The 16,178-nt window shown below is 29.6% G+C and overlaps 2 protein-coding genes across 2 annotated transcripts; both read left to right on the forward strand.

Annotated features, from left to right (window-relative positions):
• Nucleotides 1-4,226: 4,226 nt before the first annotated feature.
• On the forward strand, nucleotides 4,227-7,368 carry LOC108454319 (V-type proton ATPase subunit d2). Its single transcript, XM_017752736.2, has 10 exons — nucleotides 4,227-4,628; nucleotides 4,841-4,961; nucleotides 5,485-5,592; nucleotides 5,673-5,775; nucleotides 5,967-6,047; nucleotides 6,182-6,267; nucleotides 6,381-6,440; nucleotides 6,540-6,588; nucleotides 6,663-6,797; nucleotides 6,962-7,368. Exons 1-10 carry the CDS (start codon nucleotides 4,448-4,450, stop codon nucleotides 7,091-7,093), a joined length of 1,056 nt encoding a protein of 351 aa, XP_017608225.1. The 5' UTR covers nucleotides 4,227-4,447; the 3' UTR covers nucleotides 7,094-7,368.
• A 3,541-nt stretch (nucleotides 7,369-10,909) lies between these two features.
• LOC108454923 (uncharacterized) lies at nucleotides 10,910-14,802 on the forward strand. Its single transcript, XM_017753557.2, has 8 exons — nucleotides 10,910-11,662; nucleotides 11,844-12,024; nucleotides 12,120-12,214; nucleotides 12,427-12,532; nucleotides 12,753-12,970; nucleotides 13,122-13,164; nucleotides 13,286-13,539; nucleotides 14,240-14,802. The coding sequence occupies exons 1-8, from the start codon at nucleotides 11,358-11,360 to the stop codon at nucleotides 14,661-14,663; spliced, it is 1,626 nt and encodes a 541-aa protein (XP_017609046.1). The 5' UTR covers nucleotides 10,910-11,357; the 3' UTR covers nucleotides 14,664-14,802.
• Nucleotides 14,803-16,178: the final 1,376 nt, after the last annotated feature.

Raw genomic sequence — 16,178 nt, forward strand, 5'->3', positions numbered from 1 at the left:
TAGTAAACTATCTGTAAATAGGGATTCTAATGGAAATTACATGATCTTGTTAGCAGTTTTTGCTGCTGGATTGGGAAGGACAATCGAAATAGAAGCTTTATGTCGAGATAAAGGTAGGTTTCTGGTGAGTCTCCAGAACCAATTTCTGCATCATATTTTTTGGTGATTCCATGTACAGTCGATGTTCATATAGATGCACATATCTTCTTGAAGGTTGTTGTTGTTGTTTTGCGTGTGTATGAAGTCTATGTAAATGTGTCCAACATGTTATTAGAGTGATGCATGCCAAATTTTAGTTGGTGACCAAGGGATTCGGGTAGGATGTTGGGAAAATATGTGATATGATAATAAACCCCGTGGTGGTGTTTGAGTGACGTCTGTCAAGACTGTAAACACGAGGTCCGTCGGGACAGTAAACATGAGAAAAGGATAGTGTGGCAGTTATGTGGAAAAACCATGGCCATGGCACATTCTGACAATGGTGGATGAGTCACTTTTGTCTACTAGGGTTTTTGCATATCTTAGAGGCGATGATGGGCAAACCTAAAATGATGTTGATTTTAAGTGAATCCATATCGTCAAACACGACAGTTTGTGTGATGCCTTGGTGGTAAGCCAAATCGAGCCGTTGTAGCGTAATGTCTAGGAAGCCTTTGTAGCAAGTTAGTTGTAAAGACTTTGTGGCGAGGTTATCTAGGAAACTCTTATGGTGAACTATCTTAAAAGTATATGTGGCGTAATGTTTAGGAAGCCTTTGTGGTGAATTTTGCAACGCCTAAGTGGCAAGTTGTTAGTTCGCATTTATGGCAAAATTTGGGTATGCTTTTAAGGCATTTTCTCAAAGAGTTCTCGACAGTGTACTTGATCAATAAATCCACCATAGTAACTCGCTAGGTCAGAAAAAGAGCTTGGCATTTATGCAATTAAATCCTTTTAGGCATTTTTACAAAATTACCCCCAATATTTTACATTTATGCAATTTTGGTCCCTAAGTCCCAAACATGCAATTTAACTAAATTTTATTTAAAACTCAACCTAGCCGAATCTTATAGGACTTCATTACAGCCGATATTTATAATTAATTCATATCAAGTCCTTGGAATTTTACTATTTTAACAATTTAACCCTTAAACATTAAAATCATTAAAAACTACTTTACAAACTAGTCCTAACTAACAACCAAACTCCATATTATTTCATAAAGCTTCAAGAATAACTCAAAATCAATAATGGAATAATCCAAAACATTTAAAAATTTTATAAATTAGTCCTCGAATTAGCTAAATCAAGTTAATTCGAGCTCAAAAACATGAAAATTACTAAAAACGGTTAAGATTTACCTACCTAATCAAGGAACCCTAATTGACCAAAGCTTACTCCCCCTGGCAATGGATTTTTTATTTTTAGATGAAAGAAAATAAAGATGATGATGCCTTTCAATTTTGTTATTCTTTAATTTTACTTAATTGATTTGTCAATTTACTAAATTAATCTTTAATTTCTAATGAAATTTCAACTTCAACTTACTTAAATCATCCACTGTTTTAACTAATGGTATAATTACCATTGAATGAGGGTTTAATTGCACAATTGGTCCTTCAATTATTTTAAAATTTTTAACAAAACTCTTAATTTCAATTTAACACTAAACTAATTAGGATTAAATAAGCAAATAGCCCAAAAGCTATTGGAGTAATCATGTCCATCATTGCTTGGACTTTTTGACCATGATTTAATCACCATTTTGGTCCCTTTACTAATTTAAATCTATAGCGATTAACTTTTACCTCTTTTACAATTTAATCATTTTTAATTTATTATCTAAACGATAAAATTTCTTAACCAAAATTTAATATGACACTGATGACCTTGTAAATATTAAATAATTAATATTTACAGACTGACATGTTAGAGTTGTGGTCTCGAAACCATTATTTTTTACACCATTGAAAAACAGACTGTTACAAGTTCCATGTCGACGTTAGCTAAATATAATCTCAAAACATCTAACACCATCAATTTTCCATTCAAATCACAATCAAATGCAATATCAATCATATTTTACACTTTATTCAATTTAGTCCCTAAACCCAAGACAATCATTACTTTCGATCTAGAGTTTCAAATTAAAATTCAATTTTGCATATACTCATTAGGGACCTTCTAATTTCTATTCCTACTAAAATTTCATGATAGATTTGCATTTTATTCAATTTTGTCTTTAATGTACGAAATCAATAATTAAACTTTACAATTTAATCCTTTTCTTAGCAACAATGACAACTTTCTAAAACTTTAACAGTCTTACAAATTGGTACATGAGGTACCTAAATCAAGCTCCCATAACCTCAAATCTATAAAAATTATAAGAAAAGGACCTTGAATTTACTTACCAATTAATGGTCAAATACTTCAAACTCTAAAAATGGAGTTTCCATTTTTTTTTTCTCTTTGTACGAGTGAAGAAGATGACAGTTTCATCTTTCTTTCCACCCAAAAGCTATTTATACTTAGTTTATTACTTAATTAATCACGTTTTAACTAATTAATCTTTAATTTGTTAAGTTAAATTAACATATATCATTACTGTACACTAACACATATCTAAAAATAATTTATTAACCATTTTGGCCCTTTAGATAATTGCAATTTAAGTCCCCAAGCTTTTAGTCAATTAAAATCTATAGCAATTGGACTTTACAATTTTATCTTTAGGCCTTAATTAATCACAATTTTGACTAAATTGTCTAACAAAATTTCAATTCATCTGCAAATTAACTTTATAAATATCCCTATTTAATATTTACGGAAATAAAATCTGAAAACCATAATTTTTATACCATTAAAAATCAAGTCGTTACAATAGTTATAGTATAAGATAAATTATAATATACACAATATAATATTACATAATATAATAATTATATATATACACTATAGCAATTTAAGGTTATAATAAAAGGAAACAATTCTTATGTGGCATATCTAAAATCTGTTATTTGGCACACTAATTATTCGCCACGTGTTTTTATTGATTAAAATTTAAAATAAATATTATTTTAATTTAATTTTCTTATAAAAATATATCAACTGTGAATACTCATTCATATAACAAGGATCATATATGTTAATAATTTTTATTATAATCGATTAAATTGTAGGTTATAAAAATATATTTATATATATATATAAATTTATACACACTTAATCTAATTTTAATTTTTTCTTAATTTTAAGTCATTACATATGATTGTTAATATCCAATATAAGAAAATATAAATATGTGTTTGAAGTTTTCTAAAATTTAAATTTTGCTCATTCATTCATGCAATTATTTTTTTAATTATTGAAAATTGAATTTCATATATAATATATATAATATTTCTTTCTTTAATAGAAAAATGAAAATATTGAAATAGTATAGATTAATTTATTAATTTAGTTTCCAATTATGTTTTTTTTCCTTTTCAACAAGTGTAGTTTTTTTCTTTTTCTATACATCTTTCCATCATGTAATTTTTGTTTAGTAATTTAATTTACATCGTTTTTCTCCTCTTTAAATTTCTAAATTATATTCTAATTTTTTAAGAGTAAAGTTGAAATCATATTTAAGAGTAGCATCAAATCATTTGAGTTTATTTTAAATATTATTATTATTTAATTTATATTTATTATAATTTAAATTACTATCATTATAAAATTAAATATTTATATTATTTTACCTTTTCAAAAATAGTATTTATGAAATGTTAAAATTTTGTACCATTTATTAATAATTCAATATAATATATTTTAATTAATACGGAATTAACCGTGTATCGCATACGAAAAAAAAATAATTATGACAATAAATTTGTATTGTGTGTCATTATATCAAAGTAAAATTGAATACTATATTAAAAATAAAAAATTATAACTTATAAAACAATAAGATTATTTAAATCTATTTAACTTATCTGATCCGAGTTGATCTAAATCCAAAAACATCAAAATTATTTGAATCTATCTAACCCTGTTCGATCCTGATCTAAATCCATAGAAACAAGTTAGAAAAGGTTTAATTCAAAAAAATCTAAACTTAAACAAATTTAAACCGAAAATTATCTACACCCGACAAAATTCAAACCCGAAATAATGTGAATAACCGGCCGGAAGCCATTCTCTAACACAAATCGGACACATTATTTTTATTTTATTAATTAGTTATATTTTTAAAATTCATTTTTAAATATTAATTAATTAATTATGTAAAAAGAATCCCGTCAGAAATCTAAACTGTAATTTCTCCAAGCTCCCTTTGATTCCCATCATCACAATCATCATTTGGACCCATAAATCTAAAATCTCCCAATTTCCCAATTCTTTATCTGTAGGGTTCAGTTCTTAGCTTCAAATTTGCAAATTTAGATCTCAATCACTCAAATCACTGAAAAAACAACCTAGCAAAATGTACGGATTCGAAGCTATGACGTTCAACATCCACGGCGGTTACCTAGAAGCGATCGTGAGAGGTCACCGGGCCGGTCTCTTAACCGCCACCGATTACAACAATCTCTGCCAATGCGAGACCCTTGACGATATCAAGATGCACCTCTCCGCCACCGAATACGGTCCTTACCTCCAAAATGGTACACATCTCAATTCCTTCCAATCTTTATGGCCTTTTCAATTTCGAATCTTCTAAGTAATGCATTGATTTTTAATTGGATTGAATCTAAATTGATTCAATTATAACTTTATAGAGTTAATTTGAAGCACATATTGTTGATTTTTTAATTGATAGAGGATCAGCTTTTTTTTTTTTAATAATTTGATTATGCCACTTGTTGATGCTTTGCAGAACCTTCACCATTGCATACGACTACTATTGTGGAGAAATGCACTCTTAAACTCGTTGATGAGTATAAGCATATGCTATGCCAGGCTACCGAGCCATTGTCCACCTTCTTAGAGTATATCACGTATGTAAAGATTTGTCCTTTTTGTTTCTTTGTTTGAATTTATTGAGACATATTTAATATGGCCATGCATTTGATTTATTTCGGTATTTTGATCTACCTTTGATTTAATTGCTTATTGGCAATGGCAGCTTTCTGTGTGAATTAGGTTGTTCTTAGAACTAGGCATAAAATGTTAGGTTGTTCTTAGAACTAGGCATAAAATGTTAGGTGTTAATTCAGTAGCATCAAAGTGCTGGTGGTTCTGAAATGGAAGTATTAATTGTGCACATCCGTACGCTGCCATGAGGTTTTGTTATTTTCTTTGAAGTTAGAGGGGGGTTGTTTGTTTCCCTCATCTCTTGATCTGGTTAATCAGTATTAGGCTCGGGTGGAACATAGCTGCCCAAATGGTTGGGCTGCTTCAATATGTCTCCTGGGATGTATCTAGAACTCTGTTTAGATGTTGTGGAGATGCAGTTTTATTAACGGGTCTTTTTGGTAGTGACAACCAGCAAAAAACTAACATTTTGACTGCTTCATTCAGATATGGTCACATGATAGACAATGTTGTCTTGATTGTTACTGGAACCTTGCATGAGAGAGATGTTCAAGAGCTTTTGGAGAAATGCCATCCTTTGGGCATGTTTGATAGGTAATGTAACCCCTATAGAGAGACTAGATTATTATTATTATTATAGTATGTATGCTCACTTTTCTTTTTCACTGCGTCAGCATTGCAACCCTGGCAGTTGCTCAGAACATGCGTGAACTCTATAGGTTGGTTCTCGTTGACACTCCACTGGCTCCATACTTTTCTGAATGTATTACATCTGAGGTACACGGCTCTAACAACTTCTCTAATAATGTTTCACCAAATTTGATTGTCTGCCCATCTGTCTCTCTCTCTCTGTATAAGCATCCATGTCAGACTGTTACCAACCCTGCTGAAGGAGTACTCTGTTTGTTGAATGTTATCATTTCTATGACTTCGATTTTTGGAGTCATTCGCCTTTTTTTCTCTCCTAGGACCTTGATGACATGAACATTGAAATTATGAGGAACACTCTCTACAAAGCATACCTTGAAGATTTTTACAAGTTTTGTCAGGTAAGGTCATTTTTCTTTTTTGAATATATCAGGTAAGGTTCTAAGTACAGAAGAAAGATGGCATTTTATATTTGGTTATGCAGATTGTTCTTATTTTGGACCTCCTTTTAACTTCAATGTGCTTTACCCTATAGAAACTAGGCGGTGCAACTGCAGAGATAATGTCTGACCTCTTAGCCTTTGAAGCTGATAGGAGAGCTGTCAATATTACAATTAACAGGTATTTTTACTTATAGATATCATTTACTTCCTAAAGTTTTTTAGTTTTACCCTCAATATTTTCTTACCAAGGATTTTCTAATAAACATGTTTGGTCTTGTTTACTTTTTGCAGCATTGGAACTGAACTTACTCGTGATGATCGTAGGAAATTATACTCTAATTTCGGTCTGCTGTAAGTTCTTTCTCCCAGGCCTGATCGTACTGTTTTTACTTTTTGGTATTAGATAATTGTGGAGTGTCTTCTCTGACAATGCTGCTTCATTTTAAACAGTTATCCTTATGGTCACGAGGAACTTGCTGTCTGTGAAGATATTGACCAGGTGTGTTTCAAACGTTATGCTTGCTTAAATGAAGTTACTCGTAGTTTTTAGTCTTTTGCTTGGATTGCTTCTAGGTTCGTGGTGCAATGGAAAAATATCCTCCCTATCAATCGATTTTCTCTAAATTATCATATGGAGAAAGCCAAATGCTTGACAAAGCATTTTACGAGGAGGAAGTGAAAAGGCTTTGCTTAGCTTTCGAGCAACAGGTTTGTACTGGTTACCGCGGTCATCCATTCTTTTTGTAACAGTTATCTAGTTTTTGTGAAGTGAAAATATCCTCCCCACTTCTTTTCATGCATGAAATAAGGTCATTTAGTTTTCTCTGACTTGTTTTCTTGGACAATGAACCCCCCCCCCCCCCCGGGCGCAGTTCCATTACGGTGTTTTCTTTGCATACATGAGATTAAGGGAGCAGGAGATAAGGAACCTGATGTGGATCTCTGAATGTGTGGCTCAAAACCAAAAGTCTAGGGTTCATGACAGTGTGGTCTTTATATTTTAAATGACCCATCTGACCACCAAGCCGAAGTCGGTTAGGAACAATGAATGGTAATGTCTTTTGCTTGATCAGCTGTACATTGTCTGTCCTCCCTCAAATTCTCCACCCATATTTTCATATAAGTGGTGTGTTTAGCCGCTCTTTATCCCAACTATTTGTGTGCTGAGGAATAAATCCCTTCATATATTATTATATGTTTTCTTTGTTAATTGAGGATATATATAATGTTGTGTTCTTGAGCTTATTTTCAATCTTTTATTTAAGGAATTTCCAGGAAATTTCCCCTTCTACTTTTGAGTTTCTAATTTTCAATTTTGTTATTATGCTCTTTTTTTTCTTTCCTTAAAATGTAATAGTATGCTACTGTTTCATGAGCATTTTTGATATTTTGAATGTCAATGAATAACACATATGACATGCATATTGTGTGTAGGTGCATTTTGTTTATTTTATATATAAGTAATAACAATAAATGATTAAATAGGTTGAAATTTTAAACATGAATACAATAGAAGGTCATGAATATTAAATGCTTCATGTTGGTGTCGATTTTGTATCATGTTTAAATTATCAGATCTTTTGTATCATGTTTAAAAGTATAAATTTTTTTTGATTTTCTTTTGAATTTGAATTGTTGGTATATACTATCAAATTGAGTTTTTATTTGGAAATTTTGGTAACTTATTTGTTTGCAAAAAACAATATTTCGATTATTGTAATTATTTTAATCAAATTGAGTTGCCATGAATTTAGATTCAATTATTTAAATAGTTGATTTTTCTCAACAGGTTTAATTTTCTCACGATGTATGAATTAAATGTTATACATTCAATGGGCATGTAATTTTTTTTTAGCAATTTCATTGCATGTTCTAATATATTTATTTTTTTATATAATTTTTAGAATTATTTATAGTCTCTTTTTAATCCATAAATAAAAGGATAATACGTTTCAGCGTACTCAAATTTACATCCTATTATATTGACAACAATGCACATACCAATCGAGTTAAGACTCAATTGGCAATGTAATTGTAATTCAACAATTTCTTTTTGTTGGGTTTAGGAATTCAAAGTAGAGATCATTATAAGTAAAAATTACAAAATACATTAATCTAATATAATAAACTCAATATGTTAGCAGTTTTATAACTTGGTCTCATGTTTTAGATACTATTAGCAAATACAACTAAGAGAGAGAAGAGTAAACATAAAAGGAAAGAATAATTCAATTTTACTTGGGATACAATAAATTTATACATACTTTTTTATTTATAGGGTTTTAATTTTTAAGATTTTGGACATTATATAATAGTCCATTTATATATAATAAAATATTAGCAAATACATGGGAGGTGGAATTTCATTTATTCTAACTTGTGAAGTTAGAAAATTTCATATAAATAATTTTATCAATGTATCAAAATATTAATAATTTATTATTCATACTTAGAAAATTTCAGTTCAATAAAAAAAGTACTTGAAATTTTCTAAAATCATTTATAATGTATTTTGGCACACTTAATGTGTGGATGAAAAAAATATTAACAAATATATTTATAAAAATTGATATAGAAACAATTGAGACTTTAATTGGAATGATAAATTTGAGACTTCAAAAGTTATGGTCTTTTGAGTTCAAATTTTATCTTATATGTATTTTTTAGATTTTATGAAAATATAAAAGATAAAAACACAATCATGGTAATATTAATTATTATTTTTAAAATAATAGCTTTTTGGTAATTTTTCTACTAAGTTGAGATTTGACCGCGACACTAATTCAGTTAAACATTTAAAAAAATTAGATTATGAGACATCTATGATGTGTATAAAAAATTATGTAAAAATATATTTATTAAAATTTATATAAAAACTTTAGATTTGGATAAAATTGAAGACTTAAAAATCGTAATATTTTATGTTCAAATTTTATCATGAATTATTTTATTTATTTTATATAAAAATATTTTAAAAAATCCTCCACGATAATATAACATATTTTTACGGTAAAAGTACTATAGAGGTCCTTGTATTATGAATTAAATTGTAATTTGCCTCTTATATTAAAAAAATGGAAAAATTAGCCCATGCACATTAGAAAAAGAAAGTAATCATTCTGTTAAAAATTAGCATTAAACGATAACATAGAAGGTAATATTCAAGGCAGTATTATTTTTTTATTTGAAAAATAAAACATAAAATCCAATGTAATAGAAGTATCATGGAAGTCCCTATACTAAGAGTCGGATTGTATGTTTGAACATCTACTCAAAAATAAGCAAATCAGCCCATATACATTAGTTTAAATAACAAATTAGTCATTCTATTTAAAATTCTACCAATTTCTACTGTTAAATGTTAACATGACTAGCACAGCAATTAGAAAATGATATGTGAAGTGCCATGTACACCTCATGCTAACGTGGCAATCCTTAAACAAATTTAAAAGTTTTAAAATTAAATAAAATTATTTTCAAATTATTAAGAATTATAAGAAATTATTAAATTTTTAATAATTTTTAAAATTTATTAAAATTACATTCAAAATTAACCTAGACAAATGACTATTCAGGCAAAAATGAACTTAGACAAATAATTATCTTAAATTTATTTTGGAATAATTTCTTAAATAATTATTAAATGATTATAAAAATTAGAAAAATTATTTTTAAAAGTTATTAAGAATTAGATTTTTAAGAATTTTAAATAATTTTATATTTTCTATAAAACTACATTAAAGTGCAATAAATTCAACCTATTACTAGTGTTTCAATTTAGACCAAACCGATTAATTGAATCGAAAATCAATTAAATAATTAACCCAAACACTAATAAAAAACCAATAATCACACACATAGGAAAAACCGATTGGCCCAATTGGCCCAACAATACAAAAGGCCATTTCTTAATAAAGTATTCAACCGAAAAGAAAAATTATAAAAATATTTAAAAAAAAACAAAATTAAGGTTTAATTTATTTCACTAAAATGACTTTTAAAAATAAATTTTATTATATTTGTTTCACGAAAAATAACTTAATCAACAGAAAGTAAGCTTTGAAAATTATAAGTCATTTTCTAGAAAAGAATTAATTTATATGTGGTTTTATTTTTATATAAAATTAATTTAAGTCAAACATAATATTATTATATTATTAGTAGTTTTTATTTTTATTTTTAAAAATATTTAAAATTAATAAAATACTATAATTTTAATATTATTTAACATACATATTTAACTATTAATATCTGCTCATATAATCAATTATTAATGTAATTTATTATTTTAATAAATTATTTTAATTAATAAATTTTAAAATAATAATTTTAAATAATATGTTTCTTAATAATATTCAATTTCAATATTTTAATAATAAATATTTATTACAATTATAAATATATTAATAATAAATTGTTATAATATAAAGGTTAAAATATGTTTTAAATCTATGTACTATTCACAAATTTAAAATTTAATTATGTTCAATAATTTAGACCCTTACTTTTCAAATTTGAAAACAAAATCTAATTGTTAACATTGTTAAAATTTTTATCAATTTTGTTGATGTCAAATTTTAAGTAAAAATACTCATAATTCATATAACTAAAAAATAACGTTATAATGAACATTAATTTAATAAAATATTTTGAATTTTGATCTCTAAAAAGTAAAATTAACCTAAAAATAAAAGTATATAGACTATATTTCAAATTTACGAAGATTATAAAGGCGAAAATTATTATTATTTTGCAAAATCATTTTCGAAACCATTTTCATAAACAAATGGAGAAAAAAACCTAAACCTGGCCATGACCCAAACACCCCACCCCCACACCCCACACCCCACACCCATGCGTAAGGCCATTGCTGGCAGTTCCTCTGCAGTCAAAATTCAGCCCTCTATTCGCCTCTCCTCTTGCTCGCCTTCGCCTGCTTCAGATCGGTGGTTGTTGGCTTGTCGGTGCCATCATCCACTGTTATTTTGTTTTAAACCTTTGAGCTTTGAACCAATGGCTAAACGATAAAACAGAAACAAAATATGAAGAAGAATTGAAGAACATAGGAAAAGAAATCTGAAAATGAAAAGTATAATGACTTTTTATTAAATAATAATATAAAACTTGGAAACTGAGCAGAGTTGGTAGTCCTGGTGCAATTGCAATTGTTGAGGGCGAACCGGTTGAACCGGTCGAACCTCTAACCGGTTCAATCACCGGTCGATTCTGAAATTATGGGTTCTTGAAAATTAACATTTTGATGGTTATATGGTTTTTGCCATTACAGAACAACCTTACTCTGAAGTTGAAAGGCCCATAAATTCTACTTATTTTCTGGCCAAAAAAAAAATCTACTTTTCTCCAAAATTCGAAAAAATGGCGGAGCCACCAGCTTCACAGCCGCAAACGGCAACGACAGAGGCGGCGACAACAAAAATCACCGATTTGGACGAAGATTCATTGGCTCTTTGCGCCACCTACCTCAGCCTACAGGACCTTTCAAACCTCGCCATGACCTCCAAATTTCTCAAGAAAATCGCTTACTCCGACTCCATCTGGCTCCACCGCTTCAGGTTTTTTTTTTTTTCCTCTGGAAAATGTTTATATGATTCGCTTTCAGAAAAGAAAATTTTCGATTGTAATTTAAAAATAGATGAATATGAATAAATTATTTGCAGGCTCGAATTTCATTTTCTCTTATTTTTAAATAATTTTCGATTTAATATTCATAATTTATGTTTTTGATTGAATTAGCTTGCGTTGGCCGCTAGAAATGCTATCCAGCTCTTCATCAGGAGTGAGGCAGGCGTATTTGGATTGGCGTACGGCGTTGCATCAGTTTAAATTTTCTGATCCTTTCGTCCTCGATTTATATACTGAAGCAAGGCATTTTGATAATATACTTCTTGATAAGAATGATATTATCTTTTCTCAAGTATGGCCATTTAGTTTTTGTTGTCGTGGTTTTTGATTATATGATGCTTTACATTTGAGCACTATTGCAAAGCTTACTTAAGTTTGTTTGCCAAGGGTTCTATCATAAGAATGATGAAAACCGACAGCTTCTTGAGCGGTGGCTCGCTTGTTAGGATGAGTGATCATAATGCAAGAATTACATGCATGAGGTGAGCAATATTTGATGGATATCCTTGTAGAATAAGCGGCATTGTCTTTATGATAGAGAGCATGGTGTTCTTGGTTGTAATCTGTCGATGTACTTGGTGATGTTTTAATTTTCAAGTTAGGCTTACTTATTTACACTAGGCATCGGAAATGGTTATGCTCGTATGCAAAAGCTTGAGTTCCCTTTAATATGCCTTGTGTAATTGCTCTGCAGATTGTTTCCACTTAATGAAACTTCTTTAGTTCGAAGTGAGATACAAAGAGAAGAAAACGTTCTGGTAACCTCAAGCTGTGACCACTCAATTCGTCTATGGTGGAAGGTATTATCCTGAGCATTCCCTTGCTTTTCTCCGTTTTGACAGAGCTGTATTATTAACCTCAATTTATTCCTTGCATTACTTTAAGTAGAAGGGCGTTGTCTTGGTTGTTCATTATCATCAATTTATTATTTCTTTTGTGCTTGTATTATGAATAGGATGTAAGCTATCTTTCTTAGCCTCTGTTGTTGTTGAATGTCCTGGTTGCATGCTTTGTTTGTAGGGTGCTTGTCATCGGTGCTTTAGAGGTCATAATGGTGCTGTTTCCACCTTGTCAGATAAATTATTAGGTGCTGGGGGTGTCAAAGTGTTCGCAAGTGGTGGGGAAGATGGCACTGTTCGCCTCTGGTCCCTTAGCTCTAGTGGAAAACGTGGCCAACAAGCTTTAAAGGCTACACTTTATGGGCATCAGAAACCTGTTTCATTGATGTCAGTTGCAGGGTATGAATCTGTTTCTTCAAGAATACTTGGTCTTTTTATCCCTTTTTCAATTAAGGAAGAAAGTCATCGAAGTCTGAGCTTTATATTCTTCACATTTGATTATATTTTCTTTAGTTATAATCAATAGTTGATTTTGCCTATCATTTTCCAGGCACAAACCTTCCCTTTTGGTGACTATGTCAAGGGATTCTAAGGTATCTTGTTTGGCTTTCTTCTTGAGCATTCACTTTTAATACCACCCGAGTTTTACTTTCATGTTTGTACTCGTATATTTTTCAGCAGTTATGTACTACCTGACCATTTTGGGGTTCATAGGTGAGAGTTTGGGATACAAATACATCATCAGCTGTTCGTTCTTCTTGTTGCGTGGGAATGACTTCCTTGCCGGGTGCACCTGTGGACATGAAATGCGATGAAGCATTGCTCTACATTGCAGCTGGTTCCTCTGTTGTGGTAGTTGATTTGAGGACAATGCAAAAGGTTAACACTGTAGCAATATGCCAACCAAAACTGTACTCTTTTGCAATTATGCCCTCCAAATCTTTAATTTGTACCGGTGGATTTGGCAAGTAAGACCTTTTTCCTTGTTATGAATCCTTCCCTTTAGTTTTCCGTTTGTCATGGTATGATTGTTTGGTAGGTAAAGAAAGTATGAATGAGATTGTTTTTACACTTTATCGAGATAATGCCTAGCCGACATTTTAGGTAAAAGATTTTGCATGTAGGCATTGTGAGATCCATTTTAAAAAGGAAAATGGAGGTAAAAGTACCATGGAAGCCCTTATACTAGGAGTTAGATTGCATTTTGCCCCCTCTATTCAAAAAAATGGGTCAATTAGTTCCTGTAAGTTAGATCAAAGAGCAAACTAGTCATTCTGTTGAAAATTCCATCTATTTTTACTATTAAAAACTGGTCATTTATGTTAGCATGATGTACATGTGGCACGTCACATATCACCGTTTGGTTATTCCAACAGCCACATTAGTTTTAAACAGTTCAAATGGATGAATTTTTTTAATAGAAAGGACTAATTTGCTCTTTAGTTTAACGTACAGGGTTTAATTTGTTCATTTTTTGAGTAACTACTGGGGCCTCAATGGTACTTTTACCGGAAAATGGATCATTATGTTGACTTCTATTCATGCTAAATAATTTTTTTTTTCCTGATTTCGTTTTCCATTTGTTGAAAGCCGATTTTAATACGAACTTAAGGTTGTTTTATCTCCGGTTTTGAAACTAATACTCGAAATCCTACACTGGATTCACAGAGCATTGCTTTGGGATATCAGAAGAAGCCAAGAGGCATCAAAACCGAAAGCGGTTACAGAGTTGGATGGTCATATAGGTTCAGTGACACTATTACATATGGATCCATATAAAATAGTTACTGGAGGGCTGGGAGATAACTTTGTTAATGCTTGGGAGATTGACACTGGCAAACAAACAAACTCTTTGCTTTGTAATCGTCCGGAGCTCGGAAATACCAATATCGGATGTTCGGCCATGGCTGTGAATGCGTGCAGAATCGCTACCACTAGTTATGGTGAAAGTCAGGGACTTGTCAGTTTCCGGGATTTCTCTGGTGCAGTTCGTCCGACTTCTTCAAAATGCAATGATGATGAACAAGAAGCGGATGTTTGGAAATTTTGGGGTACACAAACATATAGTGATTCAGATGGATCTAATGAATGATTGCCTTGCATCTCTCTTCTTTAAACATAACATTGGTTTATGCAGATGATTATAAGGTTAACAGTGAGATGCTTTATTGGGGCATATGTATATGGAGTTTTATGAAATTAAAAAGAAACTCGAGGCATTTCTTCGTTGATATGCTCTAATGGACACTTTTTATTAATATTCTAAAGGCAAAAAGTACTAAATCAAGTTTAAAATTGAATAAATTAATTAGTGGTCAAGAGTTCGATCCTCACATTAAGAATGAAATAATTTTAAAATTGTGATCAGTGTTTTCCTTTTAATGGACTTACTAAGTGTAGAGAATTAGTTATTAAGTTGACTAAAAAAATTGAATAAGTTAAATGAAATGAAAATTAAATTACTCAAATTAGTTAATTTAAATAATTTAAATTTAATTAAGTTCATGTAATTATTAAAATTGTACTTCAATAATATAATATTTGGGTTCTTTTAGGAGTGTGATGAGGTAAATATTTGATATTTAAGTAAAAACTTAATTTCAATATGTCTAATAGTTTTTAAAATAAATAATATATATTATAAAAATTAATTCCACGAGTTAATCAAATATTATTTAAAAAAAAAGAGTAAAATCAAACATAAAAGTATTTAAGCCCAATTCAGTAACTTAAAAATATTCTGCCAGTTATTGCAAATCTAAAATCTCTGTATGCTCGGTGTCTCGGTTAATCTTAAAAAGCCCCTTTTTAATTGGGTAAATACATTCTAAGTTTGCACTTTAATTATTCAACTTCAAAAATTATAAAATTGTTACTAAACTATTTGAAAGTTTACACTTTGGTTACGTCAGCAATAACTTTTATAATTTTAGAGTTTCGATTAATTTAATATCATTTTGTAAATTTTTGAAGTTGAGTAATCAAAATGTAAACCTACTAATAGTTCAGTGACCTTAAGTGTAGTTTACCTTTTTTAATCAATGATTGAATATTAATATAATAGTATTTTCATCTTTTACTATATAAAATATCTATACTATTATTTTAAGCACCTAACTGAGTTAGTCTCCCGAGTCAACCGAGCACCAGCTCATTTGAAAAATTATAGAAATATCCTTTTGTAATTATAATAAATTATATTATTCAAGGATATTTTATTATTTTATTAAAAAATAATAAAAATACACATAGAGGATTTGAAGGCATGACAATTGCATTAGTAAAATCTCAAATCTATAAATCATACGTTTTATTACTTATTGCATGTTATTTTCAAATACACTTCTATGTTCTAAATACATAATCTCCACACGTATTCGTGAGTAATAAAATAATTTAAATAAAACAAGAATAAATGCAATGTTTAAGGACCTTAAACAAAATATAAGATTTTACTTATAATTTAATTATTAATTAATTTTATATAAATATAATGTTAATATTATATGATGTATGAGTTTTTATGGGGTGCCTAAGGAGAGATTTCAAGAGGAATTGTGGAATTTATTGAGACAGTTGAATGATTTACCGAATGTTCCTTGGATAA

This window comes from Gossypium arboreum, chromosome 9, assembly GCF_025698485.1.
Source record: "Gossypium arboreum isolate Shixiya-1 chromosome 9, ASM2569848v2, whole genome shotgun sequence".
NCBI lineage: Eukaryota > Viridiplantae > Streptophyta > Magnoliopsida > Malvales > Malvaceae > Gossypium > Gossypium arboreum.

Excerpts from the sequence above, each read along its gene's own strand:
- LOC108454319 (XM_017752736.2), top strand. The coding sequence starts at position 4,448 with ATGTACGGATTCGAAGCTATGACGTTCAACATCCACGGCGGTTACCTA. Across the intron at positions 4,962-5,484 it reads ACCTTCTTAGAGTATATCAC|ATATGGTCACATGATAGACA; the intron begins GTATGTAAAGAT and ends TGCTTCATTCAG. Across the intron at positions 6,441-6,539 it reads TACTCTAATTTCGGTCTGCT|TTATCCTTATGGTCACGAGG; the intron begins GTAAGTTCTTTC and ends CATTTTAAACAG.
- LOC108454923 (XM_017753557.2), top strand. The coding sequence starts at position 11,358 with ATGGTTTTTGCCATTACAGAACAACCTTACTCTGAAGTTGAAAGGCCC. Across the intron at positions 12,533-12,752 it reads CAATTCGTCTATGGTGGAAG|GGTGCTTGTCATCGGTGCTT; the intron begins GTATTATCCTGA and ends CTTTGTTTGTAG. Across the intron at positions 12,971-13,121 it reads TCATTGATGTCAGTTGCAGG|GCACAAACCTTCCCTTTTGG; the intron begins GTATGAATCTGT and ends ATCATTTTCCAG.